Source organism: Phaseolus vulgaris, chromosome 9, assembly GCF_051622355.1.
Source record: "Phaseolus vulgaris cultivar YP4 chromosome 9, ASM5162235v1, whole genome shotgun sequence".
NCBI classification, from domain to species: domain Eukaryota; kingdom Viridiplantae; phylum Streptophyta; class Magnoliopsida; order Fabales; family Fabaceae; genus Phaseolus; species Phaseolus vulgaris.
The window spans coordinates 28,026,571-28,047,366 of NC_143506.1; the positions used below are offsets into that span (position 1 = coordinate 28,026,571).

General features: G+C 29.5%; 1 protein-coding gene across 1 annotated transcript; it reads right to left on the bottom strand.

Moving 5' to 3' along the window:
• Window positions 1-18,354: 18,354 nt before the first annotated feature.
• Window positions 18,355-20,218, bottom strand: LOC137822571 (transcription factor MYB61). Its single transcript, XM_068627481.2, has 3 exons — window positions 19,735-20,218; window positions 19,515-19,644; window positions 18,355-19,427 (listed from the first exon to the last, which is right to left on the bottom strand). Exons 1-3 carry the CDS (start codon window positions 19,865-19,867, stop codon window positions 18,623-18,625), a joined length of 1,068 nt encoding a protein of 355 aa, XP_068483582.1. The 5' UTR covers window positions 19,868-20,218; the 3' UTR covers window positions 18,355-18,622.
• Window positions 20,219-20,796: the final 578 nt, after the last annotated feature.

The following is a 20,796-nucleotide window of genomic DNA, read 5'->3' on the forward strand; positions in this document are numbered from 1 at the left end:
TTATGTTGTATTAAATCTTTTTCTTCTAATATTGTTTTGATTTGTAATTGTGTATGAGGTTGCGAAAGTTGCTGGAAATGGATGCCAAATAAACTAAATTTGAAGTGGAGAAAATAGGTTTGGAGGAGTGAGAGGTAACATCAACTCACTAGGAAGGAGTCTAGGGGAGACTACACAAAGAGTCTAGCACACATATTTATAGTGCTAGTTCAGTCCAAAAGAGAGTCAAAATTCAAAAGTAAACCCTAGATTTAGAAGAGCAATTGAGAGTGTGTCATGTGTCTAGTCACACCTCCCTTGCCTCTCCCATGCTTTCCTTGCGCCATCTTTGTGGTTCAACCCCTTTGGTGCGTCCTCCTTACTCCAAGACCAACCTAGAGTTTTCTTTGGGCTAACGGAAACCCAATTGAAACCTTGGGTAGGTTTAGAACCCTAACCCTAACCCTAATATATCATAAGTCAAAATATAAGACCAAAAATCCCACTCTACTTGGTTGAAATACATGTCCCAATTTATTTAAGAATTACGAACTCAAGTAAATATGATTTTACTCTAAAATTTTATTTATTTATTTTAAACTAAAGTTAGAACAAAAAATGATGATGACTTTTCCCTGCTAAAGTCAATTGAATTTCAGTCTTTTTTTAGTCTATGACCAAGGCTCTAGTATTCTTTTATGACATGGATGTTTCTCTGACATACTTTGCACTAACCTTCTTAGAGTTATTCTCTTCATTTGGCCTACTAAAAATAGACAAAAACCCATTTAAGCTCTTAATGTGCTAGTAAATCCCTGAACAAAGCTTTAGGTCTTCTTCCTTCTTATTTTATGATGTTGTGTCTTGATACGTTTCCATCATATAGTGTTGAAACAAACCTCATACAAAGTATAAGAAATCAAAGAAAAGATAAAGGTAATTTAGGATCGAAAAAAGAGTTAATACCTACTTTGGTTATTAAATTTGGCCAAACCTAGACTAATCCTTCTTAAAGTCAACAACCCTACAAGTGGTCCACTAACAGGAAAACAAAATCTTCCCTCGACCTTTAAGGAATGGGTGTTAACCCTACCACTTGACTTTTAAAGGGTTACAATGTTTTAAATATTTGAGACAATTTCATTTTCCCCTCTTTTTGTTTTATATCGAAAATCTTTCATCTCATCCCTATTTCTTTTGTTAAGATTCAGACGATCTAATCCTTATTAAATTTTTTGATAATAACAAATAATGAATATACTATTTACATATTATTTTATATGAATTTTATTATATGTGTTTTGTGCAAGTTGTAACTCACTAGACCGTCTAGTGGTCAATATCAGTGTTATACACTACAACAATTCATGCCTTTAATGATTAAGTCTAGACACGTAACAAAGTCATAATCACAAATTTTTTCTAAAGCTAAAATGAAGCCAAGAGTGATAAATTTATGTGATTATACAAGCTTTAAAGGATTAAATGCAAAACATAAGTTATATAGAAAATTTATATCTATAACATTAAACCATGAAAAAAAACAAAAAAAAATGCACTATTATCTATAAAACACATCATGATTTTATTGCATACGTTTAAATTGCTTCCATATTAAGAGATGAAAGCATAAAAGAGAATCAAATAACTCTAGTAAAGTTTCCAATCATTGCAAGTCAAGGAATGCAATGAAAACTCTACGAGAATAAGAACACATCAATGGTGCTCTACAAGCAACCTATAAAAAGAATTCAAGTTGCAAGAGAATATGTTGTTAAGTGTTTTTGGTACGAGAGCTATACAACTTTGTATTTTTCATTATGTGAATTAACCTTGTGAACTTAAATTACCCTCTTTTGAGAGTTTTTCTTCTTCACTTGTTTAGGTTGGATGAAAGGAAGTTTTATGATTTGAAAACTTAAAAGAATTGGCTCAAAAGTGGAACTCTAATAAAACTCTTAAATACCTTAGGATCCTTGCATTGATGGAGTTTTGAGCTTGAATATGAACTATGTACTTAGTTTGAAAGAATATGAAAGTGAAACAAAACATACAACTTAAGAAAAGATTATATCCTTGTTGTGATTGGATTTTTATAAGTGTTTTCATGACTATTTGTATGGTATTTTTCATAACTTTTATTTAAATATTAAAGTCAAAATGAAAAGTGCATACCTTCTAATCTTCACTTATATCTCATTACCTATTTATCTAGACGGTTCTTAATTAAATATTTATCACGATTTTAATACCTATTTAGTCTGTGATGACCTAACTATCAACCTAAGCATATTTTATTGTAGGATTAACATTTGTTAATAAAGTGTATATGACCAATAGCATCTGTGTATAACCGAGAAGTTTTCGATTCTAGGCAAGTAAAATATTAATCATAAACTATAATAAGCCCTTAAAAATCTTGACACACTCTTTAAAACAAATATTTAATCTATTTCATGCATAAGTTAATAACAATAAAAGAAGCATTTTTCTTCAAGTGACGTTACCCTAATAAACTAAGCAAATTATTTTTAACTAGTTTATTAATCACGTTTCATTTAAGGTACACTAATTATCGAAATATATTATAAAGTAACCCTAAACTAACAATGAAATTAGTTGCCTCTTGCCTTACTAAAGGAGATGTGACGGTAGGGTATGAGATGCTCTAAATCGTTCAAAGTCTGCTTTGTGAAAATATCCTAATTTTAGGGTTTGCAGAAGCTAGTATTAGCTAGGACATTCGGAGAGTAATAATATCTAGAGAATAAGAAAAAACATTTCAATGTCCACTTGACTTTGTAGAACTAAGTTAAAATCGTTAGGGAATTTGGTAAAAGAAAAAGAAGAGAAAAATGCACTCATAAACTCATTGAATACGTAATTAGAAGTTTCTTGAGTTGAATGAGGAAAGCGCAATCAGTGAAAAACACATTTGCAGAGATGACAACAGAACAGGTAGCTTATCTTTGATGAGAAGCCATCATTTAGACGTTCAAATTAAGGAATGCTTTATGTACTTTCAAGTTTGTTCGCTTTATCGTTTTAGCCCCCCTAATAATAAGAACAGAAAATAAAGTAGTTTGTTTCCTTGAGGGTGTTTAAGTTCATTGTGGGAAATTTAAATGGTTAGAGATAATGATATTTTATAATTGTTAGAGTGTGACAAATATTAAGTAAGAGTTGTGAAGTTGACGCTGTGAACGTGTTTATTCCATTTCAAATTTAAGGAGAGAGATTTGCGAAATCGAAAAATAGATGGAAGTTGGACGATTTCTCTATAGTTTTGAGATGCTCTAGGTTTGGTGTCATTTAGATCGAGGAATGTCTTCCTCCTTTCCTACAGGTCTTCCTTCATCTCTAACGGTTGCTCCATTTCTGAAGCCACTAATTTAGGTTATGAAAGCTTCAACAGATTTTTGGTTATTCTCTCTATATAAAAAGATGTTCCGTATGCATCACTCACAACTTCATTGCCTCTTCCTCTTCTCACATCTAGCTCACGTTTTCTCTTCTCTCTCTCTTCCTCTCCACTCATTTTTTTTTCTTTTACTTTATAATTTTTCTAGGTTTGTTTCTTACTCTTTTAAGAGTAGCTTGCTAGTTCTGATCCTCAATTTTTTTTTGAGAAGTTCCTGTTATATCCTGGAAGACTTGCACAATATACTGTAGATAAGTCCTTACGAATAATGATCACTCATGCCTTAGAAAATTAACTTTGTTTGTGTTTTAAAGTCTTATTTACTATAATACATATATAAGTGAGTAAAAACTTCAACTTATATAAATCGGTTTTGTAAAGTTGAGTTATGCTTAAATTCTACCATAGAAAAACTTTATTAAACTTATTAGACCACTCACTATCTGACTATTATTGAACCACCCATAAATATATTGTGTCACGCATATGTTGACAGTTTCTCGATATAACTATATATTTAAGATCGTATAATAATAATAATAATAATAATAATAATAATAATAATAATAATAATAATAATAATAATAATAATAATAATAATAATAAATAGAAATAATTAAGAACATAGAAATAAGATTTAAATTTCACCTACAAATCAATTTTACAAAAAGTTAGATTTAAAGTAATGTATTATAATAATAATCGCTTTTAAGCCAAAAAGGCATTTTCATTCTGTAAAAGTTAAAAAGTCATTTTCATTCGGTAAAAGTGCAATTTATTGGCATAAATTACCACAAACGAGTCGCTAGATGTCAAACACCATTGTTAAAGATACTTGGTAATGATGCTGGGGAATATGTTGTTGCAATGGCACATTGTTACAATCTATGATCGATTCCTTCTGACTTGGGCATGCAATTATTTTCTTTAGGTCTTTGGCCTAAGCTTTCATCATTCCCAATGACAGTGAGAATCTGTTTTTGACATTCTTTCCTTCCATCATCATCATCATCATCAACACCTATCAGGGTCTATGTCTCGAAGCCAAAGCCCTGAGGTTAAGTTCAACGCATTACTTTACCATTCTATTCAAGTCCAATCACCACGCATCATTGCTGCCTACCTAACTTCATATTCTTTCAATTCATCCACTTCTCTGATTTGATGCCAATTGCAAAACAAATCAAGTTAGCTATAATTTTTATTATGAACGCTTAAATCAACTTACAAGATGAAGTGTAAATCAAGATTATAGATACATACTTCTTACTTGTGTTAAATATACTCCATTTCTAAGTTTAAAGTAATGGATGCCACTTTTTATACGCTTCCAGTAGTTAAAATAGATAAAAGAAACATCAATGTGTGATTAATATTACTATGCATACCAACACAATTGATTCGAGTTAACTTGAGTTCGAATATTTCAAGATTTGAAATTCAACTTTTTTTTAAAAAAACATAGAGACCCTAATAAAACATATCAATACAAATTTCTGACTATGATGAGTAATTGACAAAGTTTGTAAATATCAAAGTTAGTCAAAGGTAAGGCTACTAAAGTTAAACCTTTTAGCTCTACTAACAAACATTATTTATGGTTAGTATTTTAGTAAAGTTAAAAGGTTACTTGTTTTGAATGTATAACATAACTCTCAAGTACAAAAGTAAAAAAAAAGTCTCTTGAAATTAATTTTCTTTGAGTCTCATTCATGGTTAATCCCATTTTTTTAAAAAATACTTCCCATTTAAATATCATAAATATAATATGTACAACTAACAATATGTGTATGCTTTTTTTAGGGTTTTTTTTTGTTGTTGTTGAAAAATATGGTGTGATTTAGCATAGTGTAGGTGATAGTAATTAACATGCAGAGAATTGGAAAGATGTGTTCCTTAAAGGCAGTGACAAAGTTGAACTTTGAGACATTAATAAAGATCTAGGTAGCTAGTTGAGAAGAATTACTTTTAACCCTAAAAAGAGTTGAGTTGACCAGCAATGCAGGACCTGGGAAAGGGGCTTTAACACCATAAGCATTTTTCCTCATTGATTTCCTTTCAAGTATGAGACAGTATCCTGTGATGTCCCTTTATTATCATATATGGTTACAAGTTGTTGGGTTTAAAGGCTATTATTCAGCAAAAGCATCCCAATATCTCTTGTCGGCCGCACCTTTAGTTGACCAACACAACAAACCCTTCACTATTATTATCTAGTATTTCACTTCAACCAAGTTTTTCTTCCTTTTCTACCATGTTTTCTTTCTTAATTAATCCAACACTTTCACTTTCTATCATCAACACCTAAATGTGTTCCTCAACTAGCCAGCAGCTGCGTCGGCATGTAGTGTACAATACTCATTACTACATAAGGGACTACATTATTAATTTGTACTTTTTTACGTTTGGATTTCACTAAACATCACTCAGTTAAGGTTTAGCATAGGTTTAATGATGATATCTTGAACTTAAGTTTAGCATTAATGGATGTTATTGACTTTATTAAGAAAATTAACCTAATTACTGATTTTGACCTGTGACAGCCTCCGCAATGAGAATCTTTTGATTTACTTCTCATACCTTGGCGGCAGAACCTTTGGTGATTAATCTATAACGTGTGAAGTGTGAACATGCTATCGCTTAAAGCATCTTTCTCCTAATTCTTCTCAATAGCAAATTTACAAGTTTCATAAATTATGAACTTTAATATACCCATCCTAAAAAACTACCCAAATAAACTTTCTCCACTTTAATTCCTTAACTAAATTCACATCCTATTCACGTGGTAAGAACTCAGTCTTTAAGAAAACGACAATTTGTTTCCATCATATTGAAAATTCAACTCTTGAAAACCGAATTCTCCAAATAAATAATAAGTTAATCTAGTTTGAGAATTAAAATAGAAATGAGTTTATTTGGATACATTTTTCTGAAATAAGTTTATTTTGGAAAAAAAAATCACAAATTATAATTCTACCAGTATTAAATAAATACAAAATAAATTATAAAAACATTACAATGAATAAAGGTTTTGAAGAAATTGGTTCGTTTAGAAAGCAACAGCAGAAAAGGATGCAGATTAGGTTAATATTTTATATTTTTTATTATTGGAAAATATGTATTATTTTGGACAATAAAATTAGTTGTGATATTTTATTTTGTGAAAAAATAATGAATTATATGGTTGAAATAATGTATTTATTTATATGGGGCTGGATAATAAAACAGTCGGCGGTAGCGCGCGTCGTTAGTAACAGTGATTATTAGATTTTATTTTTTTCAAATAAAGACTGCGGAAATAATACATCCAATTATGATAAACATATTGCATTCACAATATGAAATTAAAATATTATTATCAGACTGACTCAGAAATATATATGTAAAAGTAATTATAATTATGATTGTTTATAAGTATGTATTAGATTAGAAAACCTTATCTTTGAAAAAAATCTTAGTTGGTCAACGACAGGATCTGTGGTAAAGTAGTTGTAATTTGCGTGTAGCGCGTGAACAGCACATGCTATCGGTGGTGGCTTAAGCAAAATTTATTGTAAAAGGAACATTATTAATTGTAAGGTTTAGATAAATTTTGCGCGACTCATAGCGCTTCAAGTACGATGTAGTTATGGGCTATTGAATTTCTTTTCTTCACCTGAGCTGTCACTAATTGTGATGTTTTGTTTTTCCTGTCTAATATATTCGGGTAGGGTCTGTGCCCAACTTTTTTTTATTTTTATTTAACTATTTTTAATAATAATATTATTATTATTTAATTAAAATAATCAGTTCAGTTTAAATATTGTTTCTTCATATACTTATAATTGATTATTTGAAATCTATAAGTTATTTTTATAATAATAATAAAAATAATTTAAAATATTAAATAGTATATAAATAAGTAAATAATTTTGTTCATTTCGTTTGAATAAAACAACCATTTTTCTTTTCATTATGTTTTACTCTCATTATTTTTTTATCTTTTTTTTCATTATTTCTTTCCTTGGAACATTAAAGAATTGTACTCTTGTTAACACCAGGGCCTAGCTATTGGCTGTCATCTTAGGTCATTTTAGTCTGAAATATAAATTTTTAGTATGTGGAATAATATATCGCTTACATTAAAAAAATATCTCTTTTCCTCTTTCTTAATTCTTTTGGTTTTTTTTTATAAGACGCACTATAAATATCTCATTTATATATTATGTTTGGATTGAGAGAATGTATTAGTGATTTGAGATGAAAATAGGGAAAAAAAAAGATTCTTTGATATGTAAAATGGAATTGTGTAAAAGTTTATTGAGGTTTGTGTATTTTTTTTATGGTTGTGAGATAATTTTTAATTTTTTTAAAATATTAAAATTATAAACTTAAAAATTTATTATTATTTTTAAAAATAATTGAAAAGTAAAATATGAAGATTTTTTCTGTAGATTTTAATTAATTAAAAATTAGTACATTATTTCTAGTACTATTAAATAAATATTTTCAAAAAACTACAAATTACTTAACATTGTCAAAACATGAAATAGTTCATTGAAAACTAATCTTTCTGTTATAATAAAAATTTTAACATTGTAAATTGTAAAACTTTGTTTGAAAAATAATTAACAATCAATTTGGTATGGGTATATAATGAATTATATTTATATATTATATAATAATAAATAAATAAAATTATTGTTTTTAAAAATATTATAAAATGTAAATTAATAATATAAATAATTTATTATATATATGTAAATAATTAATTTAATAAAGAAATTAGAAAAAAAGTATCATGCAAATAGATATTACAGTTATATATATTACAATTATATGTATATAATGATACATTGTGTCAATCTCTCACCTTTCTTCATCCGTTAATAGTTGCAACATCCTTGATTCAAACAAGATTAATTTATGCTTTTCTATAGTTGTCTATAGTTTTAGGTTGAAACAAACACACTCTTAATGAGAAAAAATGATTGATATCTACTCTTACTCTTACAAGAAAAACCTTCTAGAACACTAATCAACTTAATAGCGTGTAGCTTTTGAATAATGTATACCAAGATTTAAGTTTTTATCATAATAAGATTATAGTTTTTAAGCTAAATAAGATTACGAGATTTTATAATTGAAATACATTTTTAAGAAATTATAATTGGAACATTTATGTTTTGCTTGGATTAGGGAGTGTGGTTGAGGGAGTAGATTTGAGAGGAAAGTGTGAAGAGAATAAGGTTGTTTGAATTAAGGTAATTAGAGTGAAAATTGTAAAAAATATTTATGAAAGTTTGTGAGTGATATGATAGCTGTGATTGAAATTATATTTTTTAATTAAAAAAATTTAATATTACAAATTTATTCTTGTATTTAAAAATTATTGAAAAATTAATTTGATTTATTTATTTGCAGATTATATTTATTTGTAATTAAAATATTATTTATGATAATTAAAATATTATTCTGTTACTGTGTTAGAGTTAACTTTTAAAAATATGAATTATGTGAAATATTCGAAACATATTGATATTGATGATTGTTATAAACTTTATTTAGTTAAATTAAAAAAATTATTATTTTGAATTATTTATTTATGGATTGTAATTATTTTGTAATTAAAATATTATTTCTAATACTTTTAAAGTTAACCTCTTAAAAAAATATGAATTATGTAAAATATTCATAACATATTTATGATTGTCAAAAATCTTATTTGGTTCAATTAAAAAAATTAAAATTGTGAAGGAAAAAAGTCCGTGAAAATTTGGAAATATATTAAATTTGTTTATGTTTAAGCAAAAGTCATTCATAAAGTGAATGCATAATAAATATTAAATAGAGTACATAAATCATTCAAATTACAAATGTTATGGAAAATAATAACAATCATACAATGAAATATGTATAATTCAAAAGACTCCCAAAACTAATGAAGTTGTTGTTGGTAGTCAATTCTGTCATGAACCATGTTGAAATGTGTGTTGATGTTGATATTCGGGTTTGTATTTACATTCAACACTCATGCAAAAAAACACTACCATATGCTTAGCAAAACTCTAATATTTACAACAATTGAAAAACATGCAATTAGAGATCAAGAAGACTTTATAAGGGATGTAATAAGGCTAAGGTAAAGGTAGGTAAAATGAGGAAAATGGGTTTTAAAACCATATAAAAACAAAGGAGCAATGGAGGATAGGTATAAAAACAAATGTAAGTTGTTGAAGTAATGGGGGCTAAGTTCAATAGGGGTGAATTGTACTTAGTTAGATTTTCGCAATAAGTGATTTATAACAATCCCAACAAAATTTCTACTGATTGTTTTTCAAAACAACAGATTGATATCTAGAAAAGTACATTGATTAAGAAAAATGAATCACTCTTTATAAAAAACAATTGATGAAATTTCTTAACACACAAATTTTAAACCACAATCTTGTAAATCAAAATCACAATTTGAAAAGATTTAAATCTGTTTTAAGGAATGAATTTATGAATTTAATTTCAAAAAATTATATTTAAAAATAACATATTGTTTATATTGTTTTTCTGGTTAACAATAACAAAACAGAGACATTACAACTTTCAAGAAAAGTGAAAAATTCAAATAAATCAAACGATGTTTTAAAGAAAACTCTTTGATTCAAATTAACTTGTATAACTAGTAATGAACATGAATGGATACAAACAAAATCAATTTACAATGAACCACACAATATTGTTTAACACACTGCTTTGATTATTTTAGAAAAACAAATAGATAAACAGAGAACAAAACAACTTGTTTATTTTTTGAAACAATTGATTGATTAAACCGTACAGAAAATTATGCAAAACAAATTAAAATGCAGGGATAAAGAAAACTTAAAAGACACCAAAATTTTATATTAGTTCACTTATAACAGAGCTACATCCAGTCTCACCTTACACCAATGTGAGATTCACTATATAAACAAAATTCTTTTACAAGAAGAACAAAAATAGTTCTTAAACACTATAAGAACCAAATCACACACTACAATACCCTGTCTCAAATGTAATTGTCATCAAGAAACCCTATCTTGGCCCTTACAAACACAAATTCACAAAACAGTAATAAAAGGGAATGAAATCACCTTGACTATGAACAAAGAAATGCAACATGATCTCTCAATTCACAACAACATTTGAGGAATCTTTGACATCTATCTAGATGATGAAAATTAGGCTCCAAGAACTCTCAAAGATTAATCTAAGACTCACTATTTCAAAAACTTCTAACGCTAAGGTTCTCTTAGATTGTAAAAGTGTATATTGTGTAACCTTTTTTTAAAAAAAATAAAACACAACCTTTTATAGAAGTTAAAACAAAAAAAGTTTTAAAACAGGAAGGGTGCAATTAGTAAAATCAATCATTTAAACATTAAAACAATTTGTTGATTTTACTTAAAAAATTGTAGTTTGTATGAAAACTTATTTGTATGATTATCAACAACAAGTTATGTTCCATGATAATAGATGTGGGTAGTTGTGCTAATGTGGCAAGTACAAGAGTAGTGGAAGAAAAGCTTGGATTACCCACTATCTCTCATACAAAGTTGTATAAACTACAATGGCTTAGTCAAAAGGGTGAAATCATGGTTAATAAACAAGTCCTCTTAACTTTTGCTATAAGAAAGTATAAAGATGAGATTTTATGTGATATTGTGCCAATGGAAGCAACACATATTCTATTGGGAAGGCCTTGGCAATATGATAGACAAGTTTTACATGATGGTCATACCAATAAAATGTCTTTTAACTTCCAAGGGTATAAGGCTATCTTAAAACCCCTCTCTCCGAAAGAAGTTCATGAGGATCAAATAAAAATGAAAACCAAAAGAGAAAATGAAAATAGAAGGAAAGTAAAACGAGTCTCAACATCTCATCTCACGCAATCAAAAACATAATGTTGACCCATACAAAACTAACTACGCCTCCTAGGTATTCTTCCTCCTTCTTTTTTTCATTACTTGATAAATCTAAATACTTGACTTCTTGGATAAAGAAGTTTAGGGATGAAATTCAAACACCTCTTAAAGGTTCTCACCTTCTAAGAGGATTTTCACCAAAACAACATTTCATTCCCAAATATTCTTTCCAAACATGGCTTGTATCTAGAACTTACCCATATGAACTCTCAAAGCTTAATGAACATAAGTTTACTTCACTTACAAACCTCGCACTATCTTATATGTTAATAAACTGACTATGTTATTTGCAGGAGTTCTAAATTCGAGGTTGAATTCTCTCTAACATGGGGGGCATGATACAACCCAAGTAGCCAAGCAGATGACAAAGGACTCAAGAGACAATTCACACTATGATCAGTCATCTCAGCAATCAAGACAAGACCCCACCAAATATCAGACGAACCTCAACGTTAGAAGAACTGGGCATAGACCTGAACATCAAATGTTCTTTCTTCTAGTCTTCTTAAAAGACAAAAACATGTTTGTAAATAAATTGGGCTTACTTTAGGGGTCCAAATAGAAAATAGGCTAGAGTAGGTCCATATAGCATAATAGGGGGTGTATTTATCAAATCGGGCTTGTGCCATGTCCATTAGGATAGAAAGGTAGCCCTAGCTTTTAGAAGCTAGGACTAGGTGTGACATTGACCAAAAGTCCAACCCTAGGTTGCCCCCTCTCTTATTCCAATTCTACCCTCCTCCATTTTCCCCACCAAGGCACCCTTCCCTATAAATAGGGTGCCTTGCCTCATGTATTTACACATTGAATTTGAATAGTAAAGAAACTCTGCAAAAGTGATTTTGTGAGACTTGTGATCTCTCCTTTTGGGTCTTATCTTGGGTGGGTAATATCTCAGGTGGCGACTCTAGTTATCCGGGTCTTATCTTGGGTGGGTCATATCTCAAGTGATGGTTCTTGCATCACTCATCTTGGAGTCCCTCTGCTTCAAGTGGCGTGACTTTCTTTCTTCCCATAAACTCTGTTCATCCCTTCCTTTTGTTATTTTTATTTATGTCTTCCTCTCCATTCCATATACATCTTCTTCTACTTTTTAATTTGTTCTTTATTTTGCTCTTCTTCTTTATTTGTTCCTTGTCTCTAATTTCGCTGCATCATTTGTCACCTTATAGTTGTCTTTTTTCTTTTTGCCCTTTTAAAGTGAACCTTCACACTTACTTAACCACTTGGTTAAGTTTGTGTCCATTGAGAATCTTCTTAGGGTTCTCACCTTATATTGCTAATTCAAAAATCTTAAACAAAGAACAACCAATAAAATGTGCAATCCTAAAGTCAACTAACATCACCGTTTAAGCTTTTCATTCTTCATTCTTCATTATAGTTGTTAAACACTCAATATAGAAACATACTTAGCATCTATCTCCCATCTAGGTACACGAAATACTCAACATCTCTTCAGGTCACCCAATATTCTTACATCTCTGCGGGATACCCAATATTCTTACACCTCTGTAGGTTACCCAATACTTTTACACATCTACAGGTCACCACGTATTCTCTACCTCTCTAAGAAAACAATCACAATATCCCCCTGAGATCAAAACCTTTCAATACAATGAGAAAATACTCCAGTTCAAAGAGAACAATGAAAATCTCACAAGGTATACTTCATATAGTGAAAGATTTACAATGGTTTAACACACAACCCAATCTCACATATTGCTCTATAATAAAAAAAATGTAAACTATATAGCACAAATCCAATCATACAACTAAGAATCACACTTGTGTGCTCTTTAAAAGCATGTATATCACTATATACACTTCTTTGTTGTGATATTTGAAAGCAAGTATATCACTATATACACTCTGTTGTTGTGTTATTCATATTCAAGGTCATTATACAGTTTTCAGAAATGTGACTATTGAAGTTTTGGGTTCTTCATTCCTCAATATAGTCATTAGACGCTCAATATTAAAACATTTTCTCTAATTAATCTTCGTGTATCTTGAACGTGTAAGGAATTTCATATTCTTTTCTTTATTTTCTTCAGATATGAAAGTTGAAGGCTATAATTCTCTTTACTCAAAAATAAAGAATCTGCCACATTGTTCTTCTTCTTTAACGCACTAAACACTTGAAATGCAAACTTCAACTTTGATGCAATCTGTGTGTTCTTGAACCATTATAAACTTTTAAAAATGTTTCTTTAAATGAATTAAATTAAACATTGAAGCTTGAACCAACTCTAAACTTAAATATTTCCTTTTTTGCATTGTTCATCATCTTCCATATATTAGACGCTCAAAATGAAAATATTGGCTTTGATGAAATCTTCACGTTTTTAATCAATATTTGTTCCTCAAATAGTTTCTTTATTTGAATAAACTTTGATCGTTAGGGATTGATTGTTTGTCAAGACCTTCTAACAAGATCTTTTGGTCTATTTCTTTGAGATTTTTTGAAGAGACATTCTTATTGTGCTTATTTTATTTATTTATGTGAGATCGTCTGACACGTATTTTCACATTTGAACAACTTGTTTGACAATGTTTCTTATTTAGTTGTTATCCTTATAAGCTCTTAGAGATTTGTCCAACATTGAGACAAGATTAAATCGTCTAATGATCTTTTATAATGAGCATGTGTCATTAGATCATCTGATGTGTCTTTTACAGTTGGATCTTCTGTCAACTTAAAAGCAATGAGTCTTTTGTTCATCTGCTACTAATAAGATCGTCTAATACTACACATTAGTTTTTGGTTATTAAGATTTTATTATTATTAATTCTGATTTTATTACCCTTAAACTATTTTACCGTTATATTGCATTAATGGTCAGTTTACAGACCTGTTAGTATCCTATTTTATGAATAAGATTAGTTTTGTAATTTTGTGCAATTACGTTCAATCAGTTGCTACAACCTTTTGTCTTCTCTTATTTCTTTCAATTAGTTCCTACATTAGTGAGCTTTATTACAAACCATAACATGTCTTATAATGTTTGTTATCATTAAAATATTTAAGTTTTCGTATCAAGAGACTGATAGATCGGTAGTGTCTTTTGTTGTGGGATGTTAAATATGTTGATATAAAAGTTTGAAGTTTAAAGATTTGGTAATTACAAAATTGAAGATTTGATTCTTCCAATCACAATGTATAAGTTAATGATGATATTGATCTTGTGTGTTTATCTTAGATTTGAGTTTTAATTTTTTGTTTAAAGTGTTTCCTCTTGATTTGATTATTTACTAAGTTGAAAAAAGCCTTAGAAATTTTGTTGGAGTCCTTTGTGTTTCACACTTTTGTTTTAAGATATTAAAATTTCTTAGATTTGTTAGAAAAATAAAAAAGAACATTTTAATATATTAAAAGGACGATTTAAATTACTAAAACCATTCAAAGCTGCCAATGTGACTTTGTTTTAATTAATTAAAATAACTTCAGTTATTTTAACATATTAAAATATTATTCAAGATATTAAAACTCCGAGAGCTTATTTCCAAGCTTTGTTTTAATCTATTAAATGGATTTAATGGATTAAAATTGTTAACTTCTAAAATTTATATACTTTCTAACTTCAAAATCAATAACATCAAATCAAAATAATTCTTTCTAAAATTCTTTTTTTTTCTATTGAGAAGACTCTGACATGAGATTAAAAACACTTCCTAGAGCTTCTGACTTTAATCTTTGGTTTTAAGTTCACATTGTAATCACCTGTCTATCTTTTCTTCTCAATTGTTCTTAAACTTTCTAGGTGGTCTTGCTTCTTTTTTTTTCTGTGTATTTAATTTTAACTTTGATTCTTTAGAGTGTTGCTTGTGACAGTGTTTCCCAAGTGGTGGTAGAAGATCTTAGTATGTGCTGTATTTCTAGTTTCTTTAGGAGTTATTGTAAAATTTTAAATATAGTGGATTGATTTAATCAAGTAATTATGCAACTGGATTTATGTGATCTCTAGTGAACTAATATAAATCTTTCTCTTTCTCTTTTTATTCACTTTAATTGTTATATTACACATTTATCATATGCCTTTCATCTTTTATCACAAACTAAAACTACTTTCTTATCAATCAATTCAATAATTATTCGTTACCATATTTTGAAAATTAGTGATATAAGTTTTGAGACTTTGGGATGTCTTATGGCATAACTTTCTTTTAATCATTTATGTAAATACCTTAAGTTTTGTACATGGGATTGAGATATTCATAGGATCCTATTTATATTTCTATCATTTTTTCTTACAGATGAAAATAAATATTTATTTGATATGTACGTTAGTAATGAATCATAAGCATAAATTCAAGGTAGGTTATTGGTGCAATATTTAGGTTTTGTGATTGAAAATATATTATTGACTAGTGGCTTTCCCCGTCTGAAATTGGTGTGTAGGAAATAGGACCATTTTGAATGATACGGGCCACTGTACTTCACTCTTTTGTATGTTATGAAAAACACCATTATTGACTCGAAAAACACATGCACTCTGTCTAAACACTTAACATCGCTTAAATGCGATTTCTCATCACCATCACAATACTTATCCAAATCTATGGGACCCTTTCATTTTTTTCGATGCCTTTTCGTATGTATTGGGAGTTGCTTTGGTTCTGATTTATGACTCTTCTGCTTTTTGCATGTACAAACTGCTTGCATTCATTACTAGACTATTTATCTTAGGCAGCAGATAAACTGCTAAAAAAAATATAAAATATAAACTTAAATTAAACCCTCAAATGTAGCATACTTTATCAGTTAAATACTGTTTTACATGAAACATGTGTTTTATATTTTCGAACAATAATATATTTTTTTAGGTTAAATATATCTTTTATTTCTATATTATAGTATGAAATTAGTTTTTATCTATAGGTCATGAAACTCTTGAATATTTGTAGTAATAAGAAAATTATTAGAATAACTCTTAAGGTTTTTAGTATATATATTTCTAATTAAGCTATTAAATAATGTATAGTTTTATTAGTATTTCTAAATACAACTATTAATAAAGAATAGAACCTACATTAATTAACACTACAAGAAAATGATGAAATAGAAACTAATTTTTAGAGACCAAAATAATTAGTTGCAATAGTAACTAAATTAGAGACCATTTTGGAAACTAAAACAAAAATTGGTTTCTAAATTAGTTTCTATTATTTTCTATTATTGTTAAATAGTTTCTAAATTGGTCTCTAATTAGTTTCCAAAATGGTCTCTAATTTAGTTATTATTGTAATTAATTATTTTGGTCTCTAAAAATTGGTTTCTATTTTTTTTTAGTGTAATATTTATTTAGCTGCTAATGAAAGCTTCCTTTTATATATCATTTCGTATATGTCAGACATGATTTTAGTAATGATTCAGATATTTTATTATTATCAGACAAAATTCATTTTGCGTCTAAAATTTCATTCGGGTAAAAGTGCTAAGAAAATAGCTTAAGTTTTATATCAAATTTTCTTTAAAGAATAAACATTTAAACTTTAATTTCAAACAAAAGTAATCCTTTTTTTATAAAATCAATTTCATTGAAATTACAATAATTTATTTAGTGTTATATATATTCACCTGCAAAATCATTTTAACAGTAAGAAATATGCATATCTAGCAACATGAAAAGATCTAGCGAATCAGCAAATTGATCTGCAATTATAAAATATACAGTCACGTTCTCTGTTGTTATAATTTCTGGAACCGGTCTGAAACCAGAAGAGAGCTGCAACTCATGATGCGGATATCAATATATATATATATATATATATATATATATATATATAATGTATATGCACATATACAGCAGAAGCATTATTAATTCTGATGCAAGTTATGTATAATATAGAGATATATCCACAATAAGCACCAAGTTATGGAGCTGACAAGTTATGTATATTATTGTGTGTTGGAGCAGTGTGTGGTGACAGATAATTAGAGATGATTTTGAAACAGGCACAAATTTGGACATCAGTTTTGAACCGTGTATACATGATACGAGAAGACCCTACACCTACACCTTAACATATAACTCTATATGCTTCATTTCAATATGAATATGAATCTCTCTCCAATAATGCACTTCTTTGGCAGCCAATTTTAACCTTTTGGAGGGATTCACAATATGCATGGTGGTGCCTGGAGCCCGCAACTGGATCATATCATATCATATCATATCATATGCCTGTGCCTATGCCAATGCCAGCAACACACACCATCTCTCTCATTCATAATAATATACCATATACCTCACCATATCATAATCACACTCTTTCACCAATGCTCACGTACCCTTCATATTTTTGTTTATACGTGTCTCATTCTGTGTATTCATCAACGCGTACATAAAACGTACGAGCACTTAGGATAAGAAGCTTCATGTTTTTTTTCTTTTTCAAAGGCCTTTTTCGTTCCCTAATATTATATGTACGGCTTTTCATTCGTTCATCTTTTTCAGCTTCACTGTAGACTTTTCCACAGATCAATTCCACCACACTCATGTAACATCATATATATATATATATATATATATATATATATATATATATATATATATATATATATCCATCCTTGTCGATGTATATACGTCCATTGAATTTCTGCATCGCTGCAAATAGCTGTGACAAGTACCCCTCATCATATTTGATAATTTGAGTCTTTGACCCGCTTCTCCATGGAAGACAACCAAAGTAAGCACGACAAGGACTATTATTTAAGAGAAAAGAAAGAGGAATGTGTGACGGTGAGAGAGAGAATTTTACATGAAAGTGAGAGGAATAAATGAACAAGGTTTTGAAGTCATCTTCTTTGGTGATTTTAAAAAAAAGTCATGTTATTTGGTTTTTGTGTTTTAATATTAAAAAATTAGATAGTAATCACGCTATTAAAAAAATTATATACACGTTTAACTTGTAATGTATTCACGAGTCAACTTACAGTGTATAGTACTCTGAATTATAATTCTTCTGTGTGAAAATAAAAAGGTTTTGAATGGACACGTGAAAAGATTAGGATAACAAAAATAATTAGCTTCACTCATTAATCAGCAATAATCGTCATTCAAACTTCTGCTGATGAAAACAGATACATCAACAGGAAAAACAAAGATATCCGGGGAGGAGAGGGATCATCTCATCAGTTCTCAAATCTTTTGCTACAAATCTGCTGTTATCAACATCTTTCTATTGTTCTCTATCTTGTCGTTTCAATTTTCAACGAGAGATAAAGAACACAAAAAAATCAACTCAAAATGAAATAGAAAAAAACAGAAGAATTTACAGCTCACATATGCTGGAACACATCAAAATTTGCTCCCGTTAGATCCTCCGACAGTGCCATTAACGGATAGGTAGTGAAATCTATGGAATTCTGAGTCAGAAACTGCCCTTCTTGCCACGAACTTGTCTTGAACTCCTCAGATTTTACCACATTGACTTGAAACTGTAGCAAAGGATCAATTTTGTTCTCAATTTCCCATGATGAGAATCCCGCATTTTCCATCGTTTGAGACCCGGCCCCTGGATAAACACTCATGCTTGAGCTATTGCTGGAACTTTCCTTCAACAAAGAACTGATTTTAGAAGCTGAGTTGTTGTCTGAAAACTCTGCCACCGACACGTTCCCGTGGTGATCAGAACTGTTCAGACACGGCAATGAGGAGAATCCATAACTTGAATTAGTTCCCACTTGGTTCTGATCAAACAGTCTAATTGGGTTCACACTTGAATTGTAACCCATTTGGAATTCAAAGTAGGACAAAGGGTCCAATGCATTCTTGCTCATGAAAACTTCCCTTGAAGTTTCTGTTACATTGAACACACCATCATAGTAATTTGAATTGTTCACTAGAAGTGGTGAATCCTGTGATGAGGAGACTAAAATCCCATGAGACACTGGTAATATCATAGACGGTGTCTCTATGGTGTCCTTCTCTTCCTTTATTATGTGATCTTCAGCACTGAGGAGAGGCTTGTGCGTAGCAGGGTCAATCCCTTGTTTCATTAGCTTCTTCTTCAAACATGAATTCCAAAAGTTCTTAATCTCATTATCTGTTCTCCCTGGTAATTGAGCTGCAATTTGAGCCCACCTGACATTGGAAAATAACCATTTAAAAAACTCTTCCAAAGCATCACAATTTGTTAGCATATCATTAATTCAATGCATATAATCCCACCTATTTCCTAGAACTTCATGAAGGCTAATTATAAGATCCTCCTCTTGTTGAGAGAACATCCCTCTCTTTAAATCAGGCCTCAAGTAGTTTATCCACCTCAATCTGCAACTCTTTCCACACCTTTGCAGTCCTGCAATTGATAAAGTAATGGTTTTCTTTCAGTGACAAGGAATCATAAAAAAAACAAACCGAGAATTTGGGGAAGTGTTAAGATTAATACCAGCTTGTTTGGGAACAGAACTCCAGCAGCCAACACCAAATCTGGTTATGTAATTGAATAGCTTCTCATCTTCTTCGGGGGACCATAAACCTTTCCTTAGTTTTTGCTTTAAACAACAGGAATGGCGACCCATGTGTGCGAGGACAGTGAGAAAAAGGACACAAAAGGACAGTGGTGTTTCTTAATTATGGAGAAAGGGTGTGTGAACTATGAAGTGGTGACTGGGTCTATATAGTGAGACATTACCCGTGTGCTTGTGTCAGTGAAAGGTTTGTGGAGGTGGAAAATGTGTCAGTGTTGCTGTGTAGAGAGGGTAAAACTTGGAACTAATTGTGTGCATTTAAAGAGAAGAGGAGGGTGTAAATCATACTTAGGATTCAAGTTATGAAATCGAATGGGAGAAAGAGAGAGAGAGAGAGAAGCTGAGGAGGAAGGTGAAGCAATCAAGTGGGATTTACGCAAATCCGGTGCTGCTTTTTGCATTGTATTGGATTGGTTTTTAAGACTCCCTATTTCTAGAAATAATTATAACAAAACAATAATTAAGTATCATAAACTATAAAACCTCTATAATATAACCATCAACTTTAGACTTCTATTTTCAACTTCACAACATTCTTCTTCAATTAAACTCATTTCTTTTTAGTTTTAATCATAAATATAGAATTCTGTTAATATTTTAAATACTTTTTAATAAAAAAATACATAAATATTTTCTCTAAAACAATATGGTAAGTCATAAATAAATATGCTCTATGAAATAAATCTTTTGTGAGAAATTCAGTTACATGAAATTTCACTAAAGTTATATTTTACAAATTTTTCTATTTCAAGAAATAGGAATTAGAGTTCAAAAACAAAAACCGTTTTTGCTAGTCTGATTCCTTTTACTATAAACATGATATTGCCTTTGGTAAATGTCGAATTTATTCCGCATGTTAAATGTTAGATTCTTCTTTTGATTTAAAGATAATAATCCTGAATCATAACCTAGCATAATTGTTCTTTTGAGTTAACCTGATCATGATGATCTCATCCTATATATGATGTCATTTTAAATCA